This window comes from Perca flavescens, chromosome 16, assembly GCF_004354835.1.
Source record: "Perca flavescens isolate YP-PL-M2 chromosome 16, PFLA_1.0, whole genome shotgun sequence".
Lineage (NCBI taxonomy): Eukaryota > Metazoa > Chordata > Actinopteri > Perciformes > Percidae > Perca > Perca flavescens.
In genome coordinates, this window is record NC_041346.1 from 6,404,107 (window position 1) to 6,430,771 (window position 26,665).

At 40.6% G+C, this 26,665-nt stretch overlaps 1 protein-coding gene across 4 annotated transcripts in view; it reads left to right on the forward strand.

The window, feature by feature from the left end:
• Nucleotides 1–26,665, forward strand: part of tcf4 (transcription factor 4) — a 302,082-nt gene that overhangs the window by 166,436 nt on the left and 108,981 nt on the right. For all 4 annotated transcript variants that reach the window (XM_028601084.1, XM_028601086.1, XM_028601085.1 and 1 more), the window contains one exon: nt 1,744–1,793. In XM_028601084.1, the coding sequence (XP_028456885.1) occupies nt 1,744–1,793 (50 nt within the window). The remainder of the gene's footprint in view (nt 1–1,743; nt 1,794–26,665) is intronic.

A 26,665-nucleotide genomic window follows, 5' to 3' on the forward strand; every position in this document is an offset into this window, starting at 1 on the left:
CTATGTGTCTAATACCGCAGCCCTGCTAAATCCTCCCTTTATGAATGTGGTAACGTTTTTGTTGGAACTTTTACAGAAAGGTGTGGACAACATATTAGAAATACCTACAACATACAACACAATACAATCATTAGCAGCCTACATTACAGCCTAAAGAAACAGAATAACGTTCATTCAGAGGTTATAACCTCTATGTAGGATTTGTTGCAGGGCTGTTATAATCAGGTTTAGCAAGGTTGCATAATAAAAATAAATTAAATTAAATACAGTTTTTTTTGGAAATCTCTGTCAAGCGCCCCCCCCCCCACGCTTTCAGTTCAAAATGCTAGCTTGGGGTGTCCTTTCACTCACTTTATAGAGCAATATGCACAATTTATGACCGGGGCCATACCAAAGATTTTAAGCAAATAAAAAAAAAACATAAACCTCAGGCTGTCAGCACATCTTCTGCACAAGAAAAATAAACAAAAATAAAAAGTCTGCTACATTCTGCAGATCTTCCAATCTAGATCCCCGCTGAAAACTGTGAAATAAAATCGACTGATTCTGTTTTGGTCTGATTACGAGCTTTACATAAATATATCTTAAAATAAACGAATGAATAAATATCTTTTTTGCAGTCCTTCAACTTTTGGAAGACTTTTCTTTTTTTTTTTTACAGTGTCAAGTGCCATTTTCCTTATCATATTAGCAATATTTCTACTGATGATGATCTGCCTTGTTGTGTGTTTGTTTTAAGATTAACACACACACACATTTGATTCCTAAAACAATGGAAATTACACTGGGAACAACAGCGATTATCTATTTTTTTTTTTTTTTTTTTTTTCTATTTGCACTGGGGTTGTCTAAATCTGGATGTTTTGTCATGTTTTTTTTTTCAGATTTTCGGCCTTAATATCATTATACATACTCATTATTCTCATTATTAGACTGAAGAAATGAAGCAGCATGTCTATCGTCTTCCTTCGCTTCCATGTCAAACATTTGAACTTGCACTGATCCCAGACCACACTGTTTTCTTGTTTAGAAGGCCGAGCATTGTGAGTGCGTGTTAGTGTCTGTCCTGTTTGTCGGTGTGTGTGTGTGTGTGTGTGTGTGTGTGTGTGTGTGTGTGTGTGTCGGTGCTTTGAAAGGGGACTTTGAGCAACAACAAAAACATACAGGGAAGTCTTTTAGAAAACAGGACAATAGTGGCCGTGATGTAGCCTTGGTAATGTTAGCCTTGGGAGGACGCACACACACACACACACACACACACACACACACACGCACGCACACGCTTACACTTACACACACGACGACTCTGGGCCAAAATAAAAATAAAAGTGCCCTTTCATTTTTCTATCAAAGTCTTACCTTCCCAGTTAATAGACTGCTCCCTCGCTCCCCTTGAGAGAAACCCTGAAGAATAAAATAAACACGTCAAGGGCTGCCCTGCTTCCTTTTATCAAACCAAAAAAAAGAGAAAAACAAATCCACCCGTCCTTTTATGTGGTCCGTCTTTTTTTTAATTTTTTTTTATTTCCTGCATCCTATTGTGCGCCGCTTGTGAAAGCTTGCTTTGCAAACGCATCGACGGCGGTCAGCGGCCTCGCTCTTTCCTCCCTGGGTGATCGATTAAGTGCAAACAAATCAAACCGGAGCCTTCTTTAAAAAAGGAAGAGAGAAATCAAACGCCTCTTGCCTTGTTAAACTCACTTACGTCTTCATTTGTTGCTTCCCCCCTTTTTTCTTTTTCAGAGGTTCACCCGAAGAAAGTTCGGAAGGTCCCTCCCGGCTTGCCGTCCTCGGTAAGTGATAGCATGCCTTTTTTTTTTTTTTTTTTAAATGAGGTGTTATTGCTGCTTTAATTGGTGGTAATAAACTGGAAGAATTCTGCTCCAGAAAAATAAATAGACAAAAGACATCTATTATTCTAAATCTGAAGAAATGTAGCTGTATGACTGAATGGCAGCACAGAGGTGTAATAGGCTACACATGAATACAAGAGGAATGCAAAATATTCATTCGAACCCTCCTGTTGTCCTCTGGGTCAAACTGGACCCGTTTTTTTCAAAGTTTCTACACAAAAAAATCATGGGTTGCTTTTAAACCAATATCATTGAATTCCGGATGTTATATTTTCCAGCATTTGAAAAAAAATATTTAAATGGTTTAAAAGCCATTTCCTGACTGAACTCTGACAAACGTCTTCCTCGGATTTTTACTTAATCGTCAAAATATTTCATAATTGTTGCTTTTTAACTCAAAAATTAGGTATAAAAGTCACATAAATGAGGTTAATTGACCATGAATTTTGAAAAAAATATTTTTAAACTAGTGGTAATAAGTCGGTTTAAGGGGTGTATAGAAAAAAAGGGGAAAGGCGTAGAAAACGATGAATAAAGCAAGAAAGAGAAAAATTTTTAATTCAAAAAAAGTTTTCACCCGGGAGGACAACACAAGGGACACCGAACAGTTTTGGTTTGAAGTGCTTAGTTTCCCTTTTACTGATAGATAGATAGATAGATAGATAGATAGATAGATTGATTGATTGATTGATTGATTGATTGATTGATTGATTGATTGATTGATTGATTTGTCGGTGACTGGGCTGGATCAATGCGTGAAAAAAAACCACGTTGTAGAGTTGTAGAAGAAGACAAAGCTGCACACGTTGCCAGGTTCTGTGAATGCGTGGGGAGGATGCTGCTGTCGGAGCTGGACACAAACAGCTGTTGGCTTTTTTGTTGTCGGGTTCCTTTTTTTTTTTTTTTTTTTTTTTTTAGGAAATCATTCTTTTAGAAATCAATGTTACCCCATTTAGCATTTATAAGCCGTGTACAAACACTGAATAAATAGTTTATAACACACCATAATGTAGTCGCATGCATGCAGCTATGAAGACATTTTAACTCTTGCTGTACTATATATGACAACAATCATCATTTTGACCATGAAGACATATTTATTATTGTTACAGCTGTGTTTATTTTTTATATTCATGTCAATGACTATTTACAGACATATTCTAATTAAAAAAAAAAACTTTGAAATACACAGAACAAAATTATAAACGCAACACTTTTGTTTTTGCCCACATTTTTCATGAGCTGAACTCAAAATATCTAAGACTTTTTCTATAAAAGACCTATTTCTCTCAAATATTGTTCACAGACATCTGTCTAAATCTGTGTTAGTGAGCCGAGATAATCCATCCACCTCCCAGGTGTGGCATATCAAGATGCTGAATAGACAGCGTGGTTATTGCACAGGTGTCACTTAGGCTGGCCACAATAAAAGACCACTCTAAAAATGGGCAGTTTTACTGTATTGGGGGGGGGTGGTCCGAAAACCAGTCACTCTCTTCTAAGTACGATCTTAGGTCTTTGAGTTCAGCTCTTGAAAAGTGGGGGCAAAAATGGGGGCAAAAACAAGTGTTTGCATTTCAAATTTTGTTCAGTATAAATATCAAACAATAATTTGGCGGCCCTCCCCTGCAGTTACTCTGAGGACCGCCGCGGCCTCGCTTTGTCCCCCGCTTCCTCCCCCCGCTTCCTCCCCCCGCTTTCCCCCCGCCTCTCTGTGTCTACAGTACATCAGTCTGGGGAGGGAGGGGGAGACGGGGGGTGGGGGGGGTGGGGGGAGGAGAAAAGAAGGGAGGAAAGGTGTTAAAAGCACGGAGGAAGCGTGGTTTGTTTGCCAGGGTTGATGTTGTTCTCTCGACTGTTTGTGTGTGTGAGAATGGGACGGATGAGACGTTTCCTGCGGCGAAAAGACACGCTGTGTCAAACAATAAGGGCCTTGTTGTTTGTTTTTAATAGAAATATAACAGTAGAATATCAATTCCAGACCTGGAAAGTAACTGGGTATGTTAATTCAAGTACCAAACATGTGGTAATACTCTGGTATTCTGGTACTTTAATCCGATGGCTGGAGTCACTGCTGACTTTATCAATTAAAGGTCCCATGGCATGAAAATGTGAATGAAATGATTTTTCTTAACGTTAATATGAGTTCCTCCAGCCTGCCTATGGTCCCCCAGTGGCTAGAAATGGTGATAGGTGTAAACCGAGCCCTGGGTATCCTGCTCTGCCTTTGAGAAAATGAAAGCTCAGACGGGCCGATCTGGAATCTTCCCCTTATGAGGTCATAAGGGGAAATGTTACCTCCCCTTTCTCTGCTTTGCCCGCCCAGCCTGTCTCCTCCTCAATAGCATTTTATGCTACAGACTCAGTACAGTATTAGGGGACCACTAAGGTATATATAAAAGAGACTTCAGATACAGTATTAGGGGACCACTAAGGTCTATATAAAAGAGACTTCAGATACAGTATTAGGGGACCACTAAGGTCTATATAAAAGAGACTTCAGATACAGTATTAGGGGACCACTAAGGTCTATATAAAAGAGACTTCAGATACAGTATTAGGGGACCACTAAGGTCTATATAAAAGAGACTTCAGATACAGTATTAGGGGACCACTAAGGTCTATATAAAAGAGACTTCAGATACAGTATTAGGGGACCACTAAGGTCTATATAAAAGAGACTTCATATACAGTTTTAGGGGACCACTAAGTTCTATATAAAAGAGACTTCAGATACAGTATTAGGGAACCACTAAAGCCTATATAAAAGAGACTTCAGATACAGTATTAGAGGACCACTAAGGTCTATATAAAAGAGACTTCAGATACAGTATTAGGGGACCACTAAGGTCTATATAAAAGAGACTTCAGATACAGTATTAGGGGACCACTAAGGTCTATATAAAAGAGACTTCAGATACAGTATTAGGGGACCACTAAGGTCTATATAAAAGCATCCAAAAAGCATCATGTCATGGGACCTTTAAGATTTCAACATACAAAGCTAAAGTTTCTGCTAAACACATTCTCATGAATGCATTTGCATGATATTGTACACTAAAACTTTTCCCTGTAATTTACAGTAATATACTGGCAGCAGCCTAGCCAGTAAACTACTTATTTATATACAGCATGCATACTGTTTTTAAATGTTACAGTATTTTACTCTAAATAGACATACAGTTTCTTACTGTATTATTTGAATTTACAGTAATATACCGGCTGCAGTGTATCTTTATTTTCCCAAGATGCATTGGTATCACCAGTAAATACCTGTAATCTGTAACATTCACAGACAGTGCTTTAATATTATTGCAATTGCAGTTTGAAAACAGTTTCCTGTATTTTGGTTTGGCGCGCAACTAACAACAAAATGCATTGTGAACCTCAATTGAAAAAAAACGTGCTCTGGTTTATTGGCTTTTCTTTAAACCAATCGCAATCGTCTTGGGCGGCGCTAAGCGCCGGACGGAGCCACGGTGCCTCTGCAAAATATCCTCTGGAAGAAACTTGTTTTGCTGGAACGTGTGTACGTTCAAAAGTTGTTTTAGTCGTGCAACAGAAAACTCCGATTGGACAGATAGTCTAGCTAGCTGTCTGGATTTACCCTGCGGAGATCTGAGGAGCAGTTAACCATAGTCCTCACAAATCCACCAGAGTTTAACCCTTGTGTTGTCTTCCCGTCGACCATGCAACTTTTAGGGTCTTCTGGGTCATAATTTAAAATTAAAACTTTTGTTTTCCCCAATGATTTTGAAGCTTTCCCCAGCTTTTTTGTGTCACTTCTCGACGTTTTTGTCACGTTTTCCGATGTCTTTGTCGATTCTTTCTGCGCTTTTTTTTGCCTTTTTTTTTTTTTTTTTTTTTTTTTTTTTTACTCAAATGCTATAAAATTGAATAAAACACACCCAAATTCAACTGATCATATATTTTTCTTGTGAAGAGCGCTTTATGGAACCATCCACGTTATTTGTTTTGACAAATAGTTTGACAGAAACCCAAATTTCGGATATAGAAACTTTTTGAAAATGGGTCAAATTTGACCCGAAGACAACAGGAGGGTTAAACTGGCAAAACAAAGGAAGAAAGTGTGAAAAGTGAAATCCGGCGGAATTTCCTTAAGCATCGCAGAAATCCCAGGAAGTGGAGCGTCGTGCATGTAGACTAATACAGTATACGAGCTGGATCAAAATGTGCGAGGGGGACCCGGATTCAGCCCGCGGGCCTCGAGTTTGACACATGCGCTGTAGAAGAACGTCACACTAATGTCTGACCACCTAACCGCCACGGTTGGTAAAGTCTTGTATTGACACTCAGGTTTTGGAACTTGCTTTGCCTTCATGTCTGTGGCGCTCGTCTCCTCTAAGCCTCTCTGTTCCCACCTCCGTGATGTGACTAATCCGGCCTGCTTCCTCCCGTTCCCATCATGAGAACAGAAACGAGGAGAGGACCTGCTGCCTGTGAAACGGAGAGGTGTTTAGACTGCAGGAGAAAATACAGTAAACTCAGACTCTCTGCCTGCTTGTTGGCATGGGAGTTGTCGTCAGTTGTGAGAGAGAGCAGAAAGAGAGAAGACTCTCGTTTGGAGTCAAATGCTGATGCTGATTGAAAATCAGCATCAGATTGCTGACAGGTGTTCATTTTCATAATTCAGTTTAGGGTATAGTTGAAATGGAACGTCATTCACCAAAACGTTCTGAAGAACAAATTGGTTCCTAAACCCCACTTACGCCGTTTTCACGGAGATTCTGGCATTCACCAATGTTTTCTTATTTGGGATTTGTTCTTAGGTAAGAACAGGATCTACGCACACTCAAGAGCACAATTTAGAGCTGACATATTAGCGCAAAATAAGTAGTTGTACCGTTTTCGTCCCTTCTAATTTCAAAATTTTATATTTGTCTCCTTTATAATTTTACACGTAATTGTATGTGCGTTTGTTTTAATAAATACACACTACACTTACACTTTGAAATGCCATTGTGTATGAATTGTGCTAGGCCTATACTGTATACTTCATCAGTTCTGCGCCCTTCTCCAGATACAGTGTTCACTGCATGAGTCGTTGCCATAGACCAGGCGCAACCTTTTTAATATAAAGTGCCATTTTGAAATGTTCATGTTAATAGGTGTGCCATATCAGCATTAAGCCTGCCGTCATCTACTGAGCCCGTTCAGGCAGTGTTATTTTTTCCGCGGAATGCGGATGGGGAAAAAGTCAATCAGTCTACTGTACTGGCTGTTCCCCCTGCCAATGGCTGTGAAAGAGGCCATTTGACGTGCGGATTTGAACATGCGCACTTATTGCTAGTGTGGCCACTGGTTGAGCTACCGCGTGCCAATGGTGGCACCCGTGCCTAAGGTTGCTGATTCCTGCCATAGACTGTTATGGTGCGTTCTTTTTGTCTTGTAATCGCGACTAGAAGCTCGAGTGTGTCGTCACATCCGTGTCGAGAAACGAGAAACGAACTCGGGGTCCTCTGAGTTCAGACGACTTGACGAGTCGTATATACGACCTCGGGGGTGTTCTTTTTGACTCGTAAATCGACTTCGGTGGACAAAAAGAACGCACCATTAATCGTCTATGGCAATTGCATTCCATGCACTGCTGACGCTAAATATGATGTCTCGTTTTTCGCTAACTTCTTGCAGCAGCACCTCCACTTCAGAATTACTCGAGTTTTTCTTTCTTTTGGAGTCGAGGCCCTTCACCGCGTCTTTTCGACATTTCTCTAAGTGTGCACACAGCCCTGCCATCTCATGCCCTTCTTTCGGAATTAACGGGGCGTTTACCTATGCTAATATACCTATGCTTTCTTCTGTATCCCGTGGTTGTTGTCTGTACATCCATGGTTACAGTGCATCAGGAACAGCTAGCACCATGGATCATGGTACAGATCCACCCACATTTAAGTTTATCTGTGTTTTTTGCCCCCGACGGTGCCTTCCAGGCAGCGCTGCCTGGAAGGCACCGTTGGGAGGCACTGGTTATGGTTAGGGTTAGGTTTAAGGTTAAGGTTAGGTGCCTTGAAGGAAAGCAGTTGGGGGCAAAAAACACCATCGAGCCACATTTAAAGAAGTATAGGCTGAAACGAGGCGCAGCTAACAGTTAGTTACAGTAACCCAAAATGGTCATGGAATCATAAAGCGTGATTCCAAACCGTATGGCAAAAATACGGTCATATCCAACCCTAATGGAAATTACAAAAATTAAAAGACTTTTATTGAAGAATGGCTTGTTTTCTTAAAAATCCAACAGATTTGGACATTACCGGGACTCCGAATGTCCCATTTAAGATGGTTGTTCTAGCCCTGCACCTTATGTTTATGATGTGGAAAACATGTGGACATACACTACATTAATTAAACAAGTTCAAATTCCATTCAACTTTTGTTTTCATGAAAATGTAGATCCCCTAACCGTAGAACACGTATAGTAGCACTCACATGACCCCTGATGGCATTTCTGAGTAATCTCCTGAAAATATACATATGTGGCATGCCAAGATATAGAATATATTACTGTATATTATCATGGTACCGTCCTGTTTAGCTGGACTGAATATTCCCGAATAACCAGAAGTAATACTGGTGTGTGTGTGTGTGTGTGTGTGTGTGTGTGTGTGTGTGTGTGTGTGTGTGTGTGTGTGTGTGTGTGTGTGTGTGTGTGTGTGTGTGTTGTGTGTGTGTGTGTGTGTGCAGGATTTCAAAGTAAATGATAAGAGTAACAGATGACTGTTAATTGTGTCAGGGGTGTTTGATACTGACTGTGTTTAAGATCACTAGAAAGACACTGCATGTAGGTTTTTCGTTTTCTGTCTCTTGTTGGAACTCAAAGCTGTAGAAACAAGTCCCATATAAAATGCATTGTTAGTGTGCATGGCTGTAAAAATGAACCCCATAACCCTGTGAGCTGATCAGATCAGTCCACATTCGACTTTTTTTAGTTTTTCCCCCGGATGATCTAGCCTCTAAACTTGCTGCCGATAGCGCCGATGGCTCTTAACAGCCGACAGAGCTGTTTGTCCTCGTCTTTTTTCCTTCTATTTAGTGCAGAAAATTGAATTTGTAAATTTTTTGATGTAAGCATTTCTTTTATATTGCGCGTGAGATCTATATTTTAGAAATTTGTTTTGGGGTCTACAATAACCTATAGGGCTAGGGTCACAGATTTACATATGATCTAACGCTCTGTGATGTTTTTATAATGAATGTAACTTAAGAGATAAAATAACACACACACACAGAGTCTCTCTCACTCTCTCTCTCAATATCAATTTTCAATTTCAATATGTTTTATTGGCATGACAGAATCAATACATCTGTGTTGCCAAAGCATTACAGCAAACATACATACAAACAACAACAATGAGTAAATACATATAGATAGATAGATAGATAGATAGATAGATAGATAGATAGATAGATAGATAGATAGATAGATAGATAGAATAATTTAAATATAATAAAGTTATTATAATAACAGGATAATTATTGTATAATTGCTGTCGGATAATAAACATATTCTGTTCATGTCCCTCAAAGGGTATGTTGAAACAATAACATAAAAAAAACACACACAAAAAAATAATAATAATGACAATTCTCTATTTATTTTGCCTCCTATTGTGGCAGGAGAAGAAATATTTAGCTGCTAGCCATGCCTCTCTCTCTCTCTCTCTCTCTCTCTCTCTCTCTCTCAGCCTGCACCTGCTCTGAGTACAAACACAGAGGAATGTAGGTAAGCCTTGAGAACCAAGGTGAAAAAAACAAACCTTAAGCGGCCAATGTCGGCCAAGTTTCTCGTTTACGTAGGAGATGTTCTCTCGTTTATCTCGTACATCGTAATATCTAAAAGTGTAGCGTCGTGTGGACATATTATTTCCAACGTAGGAGACAAACTTTTAGGCTCGTCAAGGCTGTTTTGAGGGTAAGAAAGCCGTGCAGAATGAAGTGCTTAGTGCACGATACAAAGAGCACTGGAAGTTCAGCCAAATGTGGCATAAACAGAAGGTTTTACCTTTTCAGTTCAAACAACCACAAATGTCCACTGTAAAACATAACGGAACCGTGCTGTGGCGCCGGCAGGATGCGATTTCATAGTACGCACAAGAACACCCTCCCACAAGCTGTAGTCCCACTCAGCGAGCGAGGGAGCGAGCAAGAGAAAGATAGATGGATTCATGTTTTTTTTTTTGCACAACACCACAGTAAAACTCTGAGTAGGCTACCGCACATAGTTCAAATACCAGCCAACAGGCTGGCTTTACACAATCATCATTGCAGCTCTAATACAGTAGCTCATGTTTGCAGAATTGTCATGTAGAAGGCCAAATACCCCACACCAACGCATTCTCACAGTAGCCGAGATAGCGTGGGTGCTTGGCACATTACAACCAGTCACATGACAGTAAAGGTTAGCGGTGTTCATAGCTAAAGTTAGCCGACCAAAGGAGGAGCCGGGTACAGAGCACCTTGAGCTGCCGCTCCTTTCAGCTTCTGCTACAGTTGAGTTATGCCGACAAAAAGTGTGGGTCATGCGTGGGCTCGGGTATCGTTTGGATTTCTTCCGATACCGGCGCTAAAGCCATGCTTTTGAAACGGTGCCGGTGCCTAAACCGATTAAAAATATAAAATAAATAATAAGTATAAGTAAATATTTTTATTCTTAAAAATAAGAACAGTTGCCGACATTAAAGAATGGCTTGTTTAATTGCTAAGGCCATATGGTCCAAATGAAAAGATTTATTAAAAATGTAATAACAATAACTTATAACAACAACTTATTTTACCAGTAAATTGCTGTTAAACGACAAAAACAACCACTAGATGGGAAAAGGGTAATTTACAATAACTTTGAATGCACCACGAGGCAACCATTTTCAGTGAACGCACCGTCTGTGTTGTTTATCCGACAACAGTGATTGCAGACTGTTGTACGTCCCGCTGTTGGATTCCTCTACAGGGAAATACAGTCACACTTCACACTTTACACCCTAACCCTGTCTCTTTAAGCACCCCCCTCCTGAAAAAGCCCAATCTGCCCTGATTGGTCAGCGTTTCTGGGTCTTCTGCATCGTCATTTCAGCCGGGGAATGACTGTACCGACACTGTAGCAGCACTTTCTAAAGGTGTCACAATTCTCCAAATCCAGGTTTCGACTCTAAGATCACGAATCCATTACATATTTCGATTTAAACTTTTTTTTTTCAGGGCTGACTGACTAACATAAGGAACATGGACACTGATTTTATTTCTTTATGTTTTTTAGCATTTCCATGCATTTCCTCTTTCTGATGAATTTAGAAATATAATTAAAGTGCCATTTTAGCCCGTTTAAAGTTGTTTTCGTTGTTGTTGTTGTTGTGCTGCGGCCCTCCCATATGCTCCTGCTTGTGAACGCACTTCATTTAAGGCAAAAAGTCGTGTCTGTTTTCTTTCATCTCTGTTTCACATCCACTGCAGGCGATGGGTCTTTTTCTTTTAATTAATTCATTTCTCCCCCATACCCTTCCTTCCCGTCTCCCTGCGCTGCAACTTTGTTATTGTTGTTTGTCATATTTAGTTTGCTGAGTTGATGATTTACTTTGAGAAACAATTAAACGTCACATGAGAGGAGAGCGTGGGATGTCTTTGTAATCAAAAGGAAATTAGGCATCAGTTGCTAACATTAGCAGGTTGCGGAGTGCCGTCTCGCTGTTGTTTTTCTTTGCTGGTGTAGCGAGGATAACAGAATTTTTCTTTCCCCCCCGTTAGATATGTTTGTTTTAGTTAATTTGTTGTTCAGTCTGATAGAGTCTCCAGCTCGCCCTCAGAGCTTTGCTAATGCTGACTGAATAAACAACCAAATACACACACATTTATATATATATATATATATATATATATATATATATATATATATATATATCAAGTTTATTCCGATAATGAAACCATGAAAATGAAGCCATTAAACGAAATAGAAATAAAATTATATGTGTCTGCATGAGGGTGTTTAATGTTTTTTTTTCTCCCAATTTTACACACATACACACACACACACACACACACACACACACACACACGTAAATTTGGGTTCAACATTCGGGGGGTTGAGATCGTGTATTAAAAAAAGCGACAAAAACATTGAAGGCGCGACAAAAACCTTACAAAAGGAACACAAACTTCTGATTAGTGGGGGGTTGTAACCCCCCCCCCCCCCGCAAATTATGCCTATGCACACACATACAGACACACACACACACCAGCGCACGCACACACACACACACACACACAACACACACACACACACCAGTATTACTTCTGGTTATTCAGGAATATTCAGTCCAGCTAATAATAGGACAGTACCATGATAATATACAGTAATATATTCTATATCTTGGCATGCCACATATGTATATTTTCAGGAGATTACTCAGAAATGCCATCAGGGGTCATGTGAGTGCTACTATACGTGTTCTACGGTTAGGGGATCCACATTTTTATGAAAACAAAAGTTGAATGGAATTTTAACTTGTTTGTCCACATGTTTTCCACATCATAAACATAAGGTGCAGGGCTAGAACAACCATCTTAATGGGACATTCGGAGTCTCGGTAATGTCCAAATCTATTGGATTTTTAAGAAAACAAGCTATTGTTCACTGTCATTCCTAAAGTCTTTTAATTTTTGTAATTCCCATTAGGGTTGGATATGACTCTATTTTTGCCATAAGGTTTTGAATCATGCTTACACACACACACACACACACACTCTGCGTCGAGCCAATAAACTGGCTTGTGATTGGACCTAGGGAGGGGTAACATGTGAAGATGGTCATATGTGGAATAATTCTGTGACACACTTTACACAGATGAAGAAAAACGTTTTATTTTACATATTTTAATATGTCCAACTTTATCAAAGTGAGCCGCGTTGTCAGGTAGAAACCTCTTATATTTTCCCATATTTAGTCTTTTATTTTAATTCATTTATGTTTTCATAAATAAATGCTCTTGGTCACCCTTTACCTTTTGTCTGTGGGTTTTTATAAATATTAAAAGAGTGGCGAGGGGATTTTATCTGACTTCGTCTGACTTTGTCTGAGGTAAATAGCTCAATAAAGGTTTTCAAATTAGCCTTTTAAAAACGGGAAGTTGATTTGATTGAATATGAACTTAATCTGATAATTCTTAAACCAAAACAATAAATCCTGTTTTGTTTTTTTTAACAATTATATATTTCCCAAAATTGTAATGTAATTTTACATTACTGTGAGTCTAAACTTCAATATTTGACATGCGATACATAAAGTGTTTGTTGTGAATAATTCAATACATCGACGCTCTCCTCCAAAATCTGCATTTAGTTTATTTTTATTAAGAGAAAATTTGATAAAATATTAACTCAACCCTACATTTTTGTGGAGAATCTGGTTTGTGAAATTCTACAATCTAACCTCAATTTTGTCCAGAATAATTATGCGACCTCATTTCCAAAAATTGCAGCTATCGATGTCATTTGTCCCTCAGAATCTGTGAAATGGGGAGAATGTAGACTGTAGAAGTGTCTCATTTAGTCAAATAGGTTCTTAAGTTCCCCCACTTTGCTTTAAAATCTATCAATAATTGTTAAATATAATAAATGAGAAACTTCTGAGGAGGAATGTCACTGATTTAGAATGGCTTAAATGCTGCGTCAGTAACATAACTTAACAAAACACAAAATGTACAACAGTCCTTATTAATTAAGTTGAACATGATTTTTTCATTCATCGTCTCTAAACACAGAGAGAGCATTGTTTTAAAGTATCTGTTAGCAACGTGTTAAACCAAAGACTACAGACTACTACAGGAATGACAAACTTCAATTACAAAGTGCCAAACAGCCATAAAAATCACCTTTTAACCTGCGGCTCGCCATTTAGTATTTGAGTTTGAATCTAGAGGATCCAGACTGGGAAGTCTCACCTTCAGCTCCCTACCAGCACCAGCCTTCATTTCCTTTGCTATTAGTTATTTAAAGAAGAAATCCTGGCATGTCTTTTTTTCTTCTTTTTTTAAAAAAAACAGACCCGAAAAGCATTTTCAATCCCTGAACCCATTAAATCCTGTCAGCGGTCTGACCGGAGAGATCCGCTCCCATCTCTGGCTATTTCCTGCTCTCTCTCTCTCTCTCTCTCTCTCTCTCTCTCTCTCTCTCTCTCTCTCTCTCTTTCTCTCTCTCTCTCTCTCTCTCTCTCAGCTCAGATGTGGTTTTGTTTAAAGTCGACAGCGTTAATTAAATTAAGCCAGGTCTTGCAGAAGGCACAGTAGGAGAGCCGGCGGTCCCCGGGGGGGCCGCGAGGTGGAGGAGGGATCGGGGGTGGTGTGGTGTGGTGTAGTGGTGGTGGTGGTGGTGGAGGTGGTGGTGGTGGGGTTTGGTGAGCCATACTGGCCCCTTCAGGCGGCCCTGGGTACCACAGAGGAGCCACAGACCCTGCCAGTAAGCTACTGCTGTCTGTTAACTGTTTCCCTGCCCACTGAGGACACTGAACCCCCCCCCACCCCAAAAAAAAAGTTAGATAACTACACAATAAAAATAAAAATCGAATTTCAGAACTGGCTGTCTTGCTCTGTGTTATTACGCTGGCATTTGGTATTTTATTTCACATTTCATAACAGAGTCTGTGTGTGGCTCGATGTTGGAAGGAGATGTTGGGGGCTTAAAGCACCAATTACTGTGTGTGTGTGTGTGTGTGTGTGTGTGTGTGTGTGTGTGTGTGTGTGTTTGCTGATGAAGGTCGTCATGTTAACCATGAGAACTTGCAGATTCCCAGCAACACCAAAACCCATTATGTTCCATCATCGTGGGGTAAAAAAAAAATCCCAAAATGAAAGTCATTCATTTTGTTTCAAATCCAATCAAAATCAGCCCATTTGTTGATTTAACAAAATAACAGCGCATGTGTCTCCACTTGAGAGTCTGCAAAAAAAAAAAAACAAAAAAAAAAGATCGCCGTGTCCGCACAATTTGAAAAACATGAAAACACACAACGGCCTCGCCTCCTCGTGCGTGAAGTGTCCTGGAAATGAAGTGTGTGTCCGTGTGTTAGCATGCTGCTTAAATTAGCAGTGTTGTACCGGCCTTGGCAGAAGATGAAATGAGAAAGAAGAGGCTAAAGGGAGGGAGGGGTGAGAGAGAGAGAGAGAGAGAGAGAGAGAGAGAATTCAAATTCAGTTCTGACATGCATGGAAAAAAATGTCCACGGCCCTGTTTGGATTAGTTTTTGATCAAACGATGACTAATCAGTGTTCAGTAACAGGATGTGGTATGTATGGTCAAAAAAAGTCCATAATCCTGTTTTTAAAACCAATAATTACTAGTTCCATGCTAGTAAAAGTAACTTAACCCTTGTGTTGTCTTCCATTGGACCATGCACTTGTCATCCTCCCGGGGTCAAAACATTAAAAAAAATACACACTTTTTCTGACGTTTTTGTCCCTTTTTTTTCCGACACTTTTGGAGCTTTTTTCAATGTTTTTGGCTCTTTTTTATTTTGTTGCCGTTTTACGCTTCTTTTCACTACCATGTATACACACCGCTAACACCAACTAATTACTATTTTTACACTTATTTTTGGAATTCCCGGTCATTAAACCTCATTTATAGGAAATTATACCTAATCCTTGAGTTAAAAAAAGCAGAAATTATGAACTATTTAGACTAATATCAAAGGAAAGATATTCCCAGACTGGTATATGTCAACGTTCAGTTGGGATACTGTTTTGAAACGTTTCAATTTCTTTTTCAAATGCAAATTTTTTTTTTAACAAAACACCCCAAATTCAATGAAATTAGGGATCTGCTCTTTTGTTGTACTTGAGAACCGCGTTGACTGGAATCATCCATGTTATTTTTGGTTAATTAAAATTAGGAAGTTAAAAAGACACCCATATTTCTGTCAAATTTGACCCAAAGACAACGCAAGGGTTAAGGTGACTCTGTAGCTCACACCAAGATGAGGGTACAAAAACTTTAAAAGCACTCTCACACTTTACGTTTTTAAGTATGGATTTTAACTTGTAATGAACGGTAACGTACTGCACATAGACAGCCCAGTCTCACTACAGTTCGTGAAATGGTCACGTTAGTCAATCTGTCGATTCGTGTTTTTTTTTCTGTGGTGGCCAGCACGTAAATGTAAACTAATGAAGCTCAGCGTCAATTCTTAAAGGAAGACTTCATATACCTTTTCCATCACTCCTAACGATCAGCTGTTTCATGGTACGTCACTTGTCAGTAGTAATCAGAGCAGCTGTGTCGTTGTTAGTTAAACCAATCAGGGTCGGCCATTTGTCACGAGCCTATCACAGCTTGATACCCTGCTTTAAATCTGCTCTCTCTTCCGCGGTTGGCAGTTGTCGTTTCACGAAATACAGTGACGTAGCGCCTCCTCCCCTTCTGCCACCGGTGGTCATTCACCACCACCAGTGTCTGGACTCCATCAGGGGATATGTTTGGGTTTCCTTAAACCCTGTAGGATATTTGGGTTCGATGGAGTCCAATCTCCAGAGACGTCTACATTTACATTTTTGTATTTACAATAAATATGTTCAGAATTGCAAGGAAGTCTCTCCTGATTGAAATGTATTTCAACGGGAAGCATATGTCGTGATCACAGCGCGACTACGGTAGCGAGTAGTATGAAATGCCTGAATATCCACTTAAGAAGGTTGGTGGGAAGGGTGGTGGATATGGTTGGTTGGGGTGGTGGATGGGTCAAACAACACGGGACTTTGACCCCCGATCGTGGCCCGCGTGTGACGCGTCCTTTCCCCGTTGTTCTTTTCCTAAACCCAACCTCCGCCGTCCCGTTGTTCGTTGTCGTGCGTCCCCCCCCAGAGACCGTGGATCGTGTCCCGGGTGTGTGACGTTTGATTTCCCTGTTCACCTTTTCCTAAACCCAACCTCCGTATAGATGGTTCCCATTTCGTGCTGGCCACCACGAAAACCCCCCCAGAGATAAACGTGTTCTTGTGTACTTGAATCAATAGATTAAAAATAACGTGACATTTTCACGAAGTGCCGTGAGACCGTGTTGACATACAGTACAGGCCAAAAGTTTGGACACAGCTTCTCATTCAATGTGTTTCCTTTTTATTTTCACGACTATTTACATTGTAGATTCTCACTGAAGGCATCAAAACTATGAATGAACACATATGGAATTATGTACTTAACAAAAAAGTGTGAAATAACTGAAAACATGTTTTATATTTTAGATTCTTCAAAGTAGCCACCCTTTGCTCTTTTTGATAACTCTGCAAACCCTTGGTGTTCTCTCAATGAGCTTCATGAGGTAGTCAGCTGAAATGGTTTTACCTTCACAGGTGTGCTTTGTCAGGCTTAATTAGTGGAATTTGTTCCCTTATTAATAAAAAAGCAAAGGGTGGCAGCAGCTACGGTGTTTATACTAACCCAGAGAGCTACTTTAGCCGAGGATGACCTAATGGGTTTAACTGCCACGCACACACACACACACACACACACACACACACACACACACACAGACAGACAAACATTTGGGTTTAGGCTGACCCTAAATAAAAGTGATTACAGATCAACTCTTCAGGGTTTAGACCTCATCTGTCGTTCTATCCTTATTCCAAATGAGACACTTTAATACACACCAGCTCATTGAAGTCCTTCCTGTAAAACTCTCCATTTGATCTTCTTTAAATGAAATCGTCTTACATATTCAAGCCAGCAGATGACTATGGCAACCAATAATTGCAGTTCGTAAGACAGAGTTAATTGATATGAGCTAAATAGTGCAGTTTGACACACACATCAGGCCTGTAGGCTACTTGTGGTGAAAAACTGCTTTAAGTTGTTGATGAGTTACATATTTCTCAGGTGTCCTTCTCTGCTGCACAAAAATTTGTCTTTTTTTACCCTGTAGTTTCACACACACACACACACACACACACACACACACAGACAGTTGTGTGTTCTCATTCCACTTGACGACTCTACCGCAATGCCTTAAAAATATTTCCCTGTCAAGTCCTGATTGTGAACGGCTTGGAACGCACTTAAGGAAACAATCCAAAAGATCTCTGTGTTTCCTGCATCTGTGTCTATAAGGTATTTGCTTGGCTCCTTGCCCCAAAATGTCGCACACATGCACCGGGCCGCCATTTTGTGTCAGATGGCAAACTGACTAATTGAATCACAAGGCGCCCATTTGTGTGTGGCCTATGAGTGTGTACATGCACGCGTTTGCACGTGTTGTTTGTGTCTCTTTTTTTTTACCCACAGAGAAAAAACTTCACTACATAAAACAGGCCTACACGGTATTAACACAAATGTAACCTACATACTGTATATATACTAGAGATGGCCCGATACCATTTTCTGCTTCCCGATACCGATTCCAATACCTGAACTTGCGTACCGGCCGATACCGAGTACCGCTCTGTTACCAGTGTGTCATATATAAGAACTCCAGTACTTCCTGATACCGATACTAGCGTTTTAAGCAGTATCGGAGCTGATACCGACACTGGTATCAGTATCGGAACATCTCTAATATATACACGGAAGCACACAGCCACACACATTTGTTATATTCATGTATTTGTTTAGGATGTTCAGCTGACTTACATTTCTCCCAAAAGTACATATTCAAACTCAAATGATAAATATTCAGATGCAAACAAACCTCAGCACAAAAAGTAAAATGTATTATGTAAGAATTATACTTTAGTTTTGACTAATTTGGGGTTTTCTTAATGATTTCCATTTAGCCTACATGTATTCCACTAGTCTCACATTTGTACTGAAAGTCTGATAGGGCAAGGACTAATTGCGTCTTAACGCAGACAGTGATAGTGTAATAGCTATTTAGCTGATGTTGGACTGTGGTAGCTTAGCTCTGCTAACATTGTGTTAGCCTTGTGACCTGCTGTTTAAAGTGTTGCTGTGCTAATGCTATGCTTTCTCTGTTTGCCCTTATAAGTCATATTGGACTGCGGTTATCTTAGCCCCACAGATGTTATCTGTTATTGTTATCTATTCTAAATTAAAAAATTAAAAATTAAAAAAAGGATATTTATATTTAAATACATATTCAAATAATAAATATTTTTTATATTATATTAGTAGATACTATTTTAAATGAGAGCATATTGGGTGCTGAGCCTGTTCTTGTCCTTGTTTGGACATATGTTGTTCCTTGTTTTCTTTTTTTTTGTGTGTGTGGTGCAAGGGTGGCTCTGTGAGAGCACCCTAAATTTCGTTGTACCTTCACAGTGCAATGACAATAAAGGCTATTCTATTCTATTCTATGCTAGCAAGCGTTGTACCAGATGTTGGATTCCATATTGTCATAACCTCCAGTCCGTAATAATGAGCAGATTGGTAGATAAAAACACTCATGTCACCCTCCAAGTTGTCCAAAGCCGTGTTTCCACTGCTCTACTCTACGCTCGGTTTTGTTTTTTCCATTAGCAAAGTACCATTGGATAGTACCTGGAGGGTCCAAGCTAGCTGAGCTGATACAAGAAGGTCGACTTAAAACACTGCAGACCACTGATTGGTCGGAGAGAATTTTTACGAACACAACCTGGGACATCCTACACAAACCAATGATTTTGAAATAGCTAAGCTACTGTCAATAGCGACCGCAGTGTTTTTATTCAATCCCCCCAGATAAAAAAAAAATTAAAATGGCAGCCCGCTAAACTGCTCCGTACACCATGGCGTACAGTTGATGAAGTGCAGACGTTCTGGTGTTTGGTTGCCGATGAAAGGATTCAGCGAGTGTTGGGTTGAAAATGATATCACGGCAGTTTTACTGTAACCTGACTCCGCCAGATGGATCGCTTCGCATTTTGCTCGGCATATCCATCTGGGAACTTTCCGTTGGAGAACTTTTGGGAAGGGGCAAATATCCTGGTTAGCTGATTGGATAACCCATCCGTCTATCACCAACATAGGTGGTGATAGACGGGCCAATTCAACCAGTCAGATTAAACTCTTGCAGAAACCAGTCGGGTGAAGAGCAAACACATCTTTTCCTCTGGGAAAAGCCTCCAGTGCCGTTTTTTTTGCTCTTCTTTCAATGAAGGAATACTTTCTAATTTGGATAAAACTTGCGCGATAACTACGCTCATCACATCTGTGGAAGCCGCCACGTTGTTTAGACCACGTTGTGGTACGTCGCACCTAAACCTCAACCTCAAAACCATTGCTGATTGGTCGGTCGTTTGGAGAACGGCTCCAAATTTTCTCTATCTCAAGAGGCCAGATTGATCTGCGAGTGGAAAACTGGAGCTCGCCAGATCAGGACGGTCTCACAAGGCTAGTTTTACTGCGGCGATCAGATGTGAATGCCGCCTACAGTGAAGAGGTACTATCCGCAGTGGAAAAAAACGATATAGAGAAAACGATCTGGTACCAAAAGTGAGTCGAGTCGAGCAGGACCGTACCACGTCACAAAGTTCTGATGTGTTTCAGTTGGCCAAAAGGATTGACAGACTAGTGTCGAGAGGCTAGCCATGTAGCCAATTTTTTCCAGTGGTATTACAGCACGAAAAATCCCCCTGCAGCCCTAAAAAGGCCACCATTGTTTAAAGAGACACCTGTAAAACTTCTTCCCGGACAATTCCAACTGCAAACTATACCGAATTTTTAATCCATGGAAAAAACCTTTGACGTCACCACAATGTAAAGTCTCTGGGCCATGCGGGAACTCGCATGCGGGGCCTGAGGGTAGAAACACTACTGCGTATATTCAGTGGGCCGCATATCTCGGAAGTAAACCCAGAAGCTTAGGAACTTTTTGATGGGCCAGGCGAGCAACTCCATTGAACTGAATTTTGGGATCCGATATCCAGTTAATATAATCCATCAATGTCTTATTAGCCCCACTAATGTTATGCTAGCTCACTGTTGGCTTATCATGGTGTTAGCTGTCAGAGCTAATGAGGCAGGAGTTTGAGATTTTAGCTCCCCCAGTTGGTCAGTTAGTTGTGGAAACCTAACTTTAGAAAAAAGATTTTCTTCCACGACTGCCTCAGTGCTTCTAAGGTTTCTTGTCAATGAAATGACCTCAGCCTGAAGATGTTCGCTGCCTTTCTGTCCTTGTGAGGACATTTGGCTCCTACAAAGACCTTTCACACACACACACACACACACACAAACACACACCCACACACACACACACACACACACACACACACACACACATGAATGCCTGCTGCAGATGTGCAGAACGCTCCCTGGTGCATTCCTGAGCCCAAACATTTGGCTGCAGTAACAGGCAGCAAAGAGCAGCACTCTGATTTGCTCCAAGGCTACGATGAATATCACATGTTATCACACACACACACACACACACACACACACACACACACACACACACACTGATACACTCTTGAACCTCCGCATTCACACATATACAGACGCTGACACACAGACAGAGACACGCAGACACACACACACACACACACACACACACAAATAGGCCTGTAGGCTACTTGTGGTGAAAACCTGCATTAAGTTGTTGATGAGTTAAATATTTCTCAGTTGTTTTTCTCGGCTGCACAAAATGTCTTTTTTTACCCTATAGTTTCATTTAGGGAGTGAAATTGTTTTTAATATTCATCTTTTCTTTTATTCTTCATTATTATTATATTTTTGCCCATAAGCTGCTACAGTTCTTAGAAACGTATGATCCCGAAATTATTGAAATTGATTGAAAAGTATTAAAAAATTCCGGGCACAGAATATAAAATCCTCTATTCCAGACTCAAATAGTGAATACAACAAAAATAAATGATTGTAATAAACATTTTTGAAATCACACTAATTTCATGATTAAAAATTACTTACGTTTCATGAATGAATTACATAAATAAATCACAAACCAGCTTTATAATTGTACATGACATCTTTTGTCAAACAATATGTATCCAACCTTTTCTTGAAAAAAATTAACTGAATGGGACTTCACAACTTCTTCTGGAAGCTTGTTTCTCTTTCGTATAGCTTTAAATAATTCCCTCTTAAATCCCACTTATTGTTCCAAAAATAAAAGATAGGCTCAACAGTTGCATTATATATTCAATGGACAAGCTTATAAACCTCAATAGTTGTTGGCAGGAAGTTAAGATGAAGTTCCTCCAGAATGAAATGATTCTATGATGCGTTCAAAGAAGCTCATCCAACCAACGTGCTACAGAGCGGCAGTTGCTAGCTGTTTAAGCCGCTACAGAGCTTCATGACGCCGGCGACAGACCTCCGTCACAGCTCGTTGTATCAGCAGCAGTTAGTAGATGTGTTTAGCTGCTACAGAGCTCTGCGACACCAGCTATGGTGCTCTGCATGGTGCTCTGCATGGTGCTCCACATGGTGCTCCCTCAGGTCAGCGATAGTTGGTTCAGTTACCCGAGAATAGATGACTGTGATTCGTGTACAGAGCACCGCTCGCTGCCGTTCATTGTTGTTGGTTCAGTTACCCGAGAATAGGTGACTGTTACCCCATTTCCACCAAGGCAGAGCTGGTGCTGGTTCGGAGCCAGAGCCTAGTTTCAAATCGGTTCTTTGTTTTTCGACCACCAAAGCACCAGCTCCGAACCAGTAAAAGTGGTTCTTAAGTAGCAATAAATCATTGCTGGGCCAAAAGTAAGAACCGCTTATGTCCGCGCCTGGGGGCGGGGTTACCGTAACCAACAAGACGAACAAGAAACTTGTGAACGCCATTTTTGAATTAGCAGATAAACACGATGGACGTGATTAAACAACAGCAGCAGTGGTCAGAGGAGGAAACAAGCTGCTTCCTTGCACTATAAAGGCGAGCCGCGCGAACACGTTGGATCCACCGAGTTTGGATGCCGATGTAGGTCCGCAAAGCCATGAACATCAATAGCAAAGCAACGTCCGCCATTGTTGATGGTGTGTTTGTGTTTGGCGCCGCCGCGCTAACGTTGCTGGGAAAGATGAGACGTATACAGTTACGTAAGACCTGGCTCTGTGCTGGCTCTTTAGCCTGTGGAAAAGCAAACCGGTTCTTTAGAGGCTCGTCAGTCGAACCAACTCCGAACCGGCATTAGCTCTAGCCCTGAACCAGCACCTGGTTCTTGTTGGTGGAAAAGGGGTATGTGAGCCGGGTACTGAGAACCTCTAGCTGCTGGTCGTTTTTGGTGGTTCAGTTACCCGAGAATAGATGACTGTGAGCCAGGTACAGAGCACCGCAAGCTCCCCTTCGTTGTTCGTGGTTCATTTACCTGAGAATAGGTGACTGTGAGCCAGGTACAGAGCACCGCGAGCTGCCGGTCGTTGTTGGTGGTTCAGTTACCCGAGAATAGGTGACTGTGAGCCAGGTACAGAGCACCGCGAGCTGCCGGTTGTTGTTGGTGGTTCAGTTACCCGAGAATAGGTGACTGTGAGCCAGGTACAGAGCACCGCGAGCTGCCGGTTGTTGTTGGTGGTTCAGTTACCCGAGAATAGGTGACTGTGAGCCAGGTACAGAGCACCGCGAGCTGCCGGTCGTTGTTGGTGGTTCAGTTACCCGAGAATAGGTGACTGTGAGCCAGGTACAGAGCACCGCGAGCTGCCGGTCATTGTTGGTGGTTCAGTTACCCGAGAATAGGTGACTGTGAGCTGGGTATGGGCAGTGCGAACTGCGGGTCATTTCGGCGGATATTACGGTTAAGTTAAGGCAAGAAAACGTGAGCGTTATGCAGCGGCGAAAGTTAAGGTTTAGGCACCGAAACGACTAGTTAAGTATAGGAAAAAGATTGTGGTTTGTATTAAAGACTCCGAAGGAACATTTCCTGGGTGAAAGTCCATCACCCCGACCTCCTCCCTATGCGGCCAGCCGCGTTCTTATACAGCAGCAGTCAATTTGGTGCACAAAGCCAAAATAAAACATGGAATTGAAAGCTTGTCGACCGCTGATCCAACATGTCAGGGAGAACGAACAGATTCATAATTTTTCTAGCAACCATGCTTCCTTTACATTTCTCTGCTGGTTTTGAGTTTCTGACAGCAATGCTCGTAAATGCAAAGCTTTTGTTTTGTTGTTGTTTCTGCAGTTGATTGATAAGTCAGATGTCAGACCAAGTAGTATTTGGAGAGCGGTGCCTGCTGACAGATAACATGCCGTGTGATTTTAACATGACAAGTCATGTCATGGAAACACAATTGGTGATCACAACGTTGCTGAATCTCACAACTATTTTAAAGTCTGCACAAAGTTAAAGAAGCTTCTAGAGGTTGTGGGTTGGGTTTATCCATATATCCTGATCTGATGCATATGTTCGGTGTAGACAACTGTTAACGCATACTCTAAATATGGAATAACACATTTCCATATATGTAACGCAAAACAAACCAGAGATGAGAAATTACATGCAAATTCACTTTTAGAATATGCTGAGGAAGAAAGTAAAGAAAGGGAAATAAGTATAAGAGATTAAAAGACAAAATAGGAATATTTGTAAAAATTTGTAGAAAAGTCAATTGAAATTTGTAAAACAAGAAAGCAAAAAGTAGATTGCCAAAATTAAACTCGAGTCAGAAGACGCAACATGAAAGGAAGAAAGATGTAAAACCTTGTTTGAATAAGAGTTTTGGTTTCAACAAACCCGTCGCTTAGCAATCTCAATATCAGCCTCATAACTCACACAACACGCACACACACACACACACACACAAATACACGCACACACACACCTTGTCATGTGGCTGTAATGCCTGCTGGTGATGTGGATAAGCTTCATCTTTAATCATTGTTTTCATTCTGAGCATGCTCTGTGTAAAGTATACCTGAACACAAAGCACTGAGTGAGCCTTTCTTTTGGCAGCAGGTTGCACTCAGCAGGAAGACAGCAGGTTTTACCCCCAGTCAGGCCAAAGAAACTGAAGTCAGGTTTTACTGTTGGACTGGTAAACATGCTGCAATTCTCCAAAATGAGTTGACTCCGCTGATCTCCACTGTCTGAACTGGATGCTGGAACATTTAGCCAAGAACTGTCCAAATACCCAAAAGTTTTCTTGCTCCTCCCATTTTATCCAGGACTTTGAAAAGTAGTGATAGACAAGTATCCCAGCCAAGGGGCGTAACTTTGGTATTAACATTGGGGGAAGGTTGAGGTCTCCACTTTTGAGCAAAATTGAAATTTGGAACGTCAAACACTTGCATTCTGGGGATTTTTTCTGCAACAATTTATGGTGGAAATGTCTTTATTTATGTAAAGGAAATTATAATAGGTTTTTGGGATGGGTTGCACTGGCCAGTTTTGATCATTGGGGGGGGTTGTCCACCCTGTAAATTACGCCTATGATCCAGCATTTGTTTTGCCAAATGGTGATGATGGAGAATGTGAACCAGATGTAAGTTTTTACTCACAATGATTTAATTCTACAGCTCTACAACTAGAATTGTGTCAGAAAAAAATCTAGTTTTTAGATGTTTTCAGGCGTTCATTAATGTTTAGATATTGTATATAGTCGTTTTGGTGCCTAATCGTAACTTCCGTTGCGGCAAAATTTAACCTTAATGTCCTCCGAAACGACCGGCAGCTCACAGTGCTTTGTACACAGTTCAAAGTCATCTATTTTCGGGTAACTGAACCACCAACTACCGCTGATACAACGGAGGTCTGTAGCCAGCGGCATGAAGCTCTGTAGCGGCTTAAACAATAAGCAACTGCCGCTTGCCGTCATGGAGCTCGTGGCCAGCCGACGTCACGTCACCAGCAGGCGGTCTCCTAATTTCCTAATAGTTTTGGTGTGCATACATTTTCATATGATATCATACGGACCCATTCATGAGAATGCGTTGTGTGAGGACATGCTAGCTGGGCCTCCCATTAACCCATAAAAATTACCACCAAGTAGTTATCTCGCCAAGACATTTGTTTAATTACTGGTGGCACAGAATTAGGAGTCTATATCTATATCACTATGACAATGCTAATATGCTAATGTTTAGCAGGAACTGTCTGCCTTCTTAGTTTAGCATGCTAACAATTGCTAACTAGCACTAAACATAAAGTGCAGCAGAGGCTGATGGGAATTAATTTTAGTCATTTAATTGAGTATTGGACAAAATGTTGACCTGATTGTGGCACTAGAAAAACGTTAAAGGACCACCAAAGTCATTATAATTAACCCCTGGTGGGGAATTATAAATGTCTTTGTAGCAAAATTTCTTGAGAATACGTAGCCTAGTTGTTGATACATTTCACTATAATCAGTAGGCTTCATCCTCTGGAGTAGTTGCAAAGATATTTAAGTCTAGACCAAAGTAGTGGACCGACCGACTGACCTATTGACATATATATTTTGGCAACATGGATAAAAAATAAGATATAATTCCTTTTGGAAATGATTTTCACTTCCAGACAAATGTGATAATGGTTTGATTGAAGGTAAAGTTAAGGGTTATGTTATTTATTGGGATGTTAAAGAACTGCTTTTCTGGACTTCGTGCTCCTTTTAAAACCATGCCAACTCATAGTTAATGTGGTTGAAAGCTCCGAAAAGTGACAAAGTCTGTAAGTGGACCTTTAAATTGAGATTATTTTGTCACACCACAGGTCAGACCGTCCTCACCAAAAAATGGCCGTATAGGTTGATTGTGCAAAAAGATCAAAACCACCCATATTAACGTTTGTTATAGACCTTTTTCACGGCAGACATGTTGACATGTCATAGTAGGAAAAGCACAGCTGTATTCAAAACCATTAATGATGGCTGCATTCCACTTAGGATAGGCCCTGGTATTAAACCATTACTGATGGCTGCATTCCATTTAGGATAGGCCCTGGTATTAAACCATT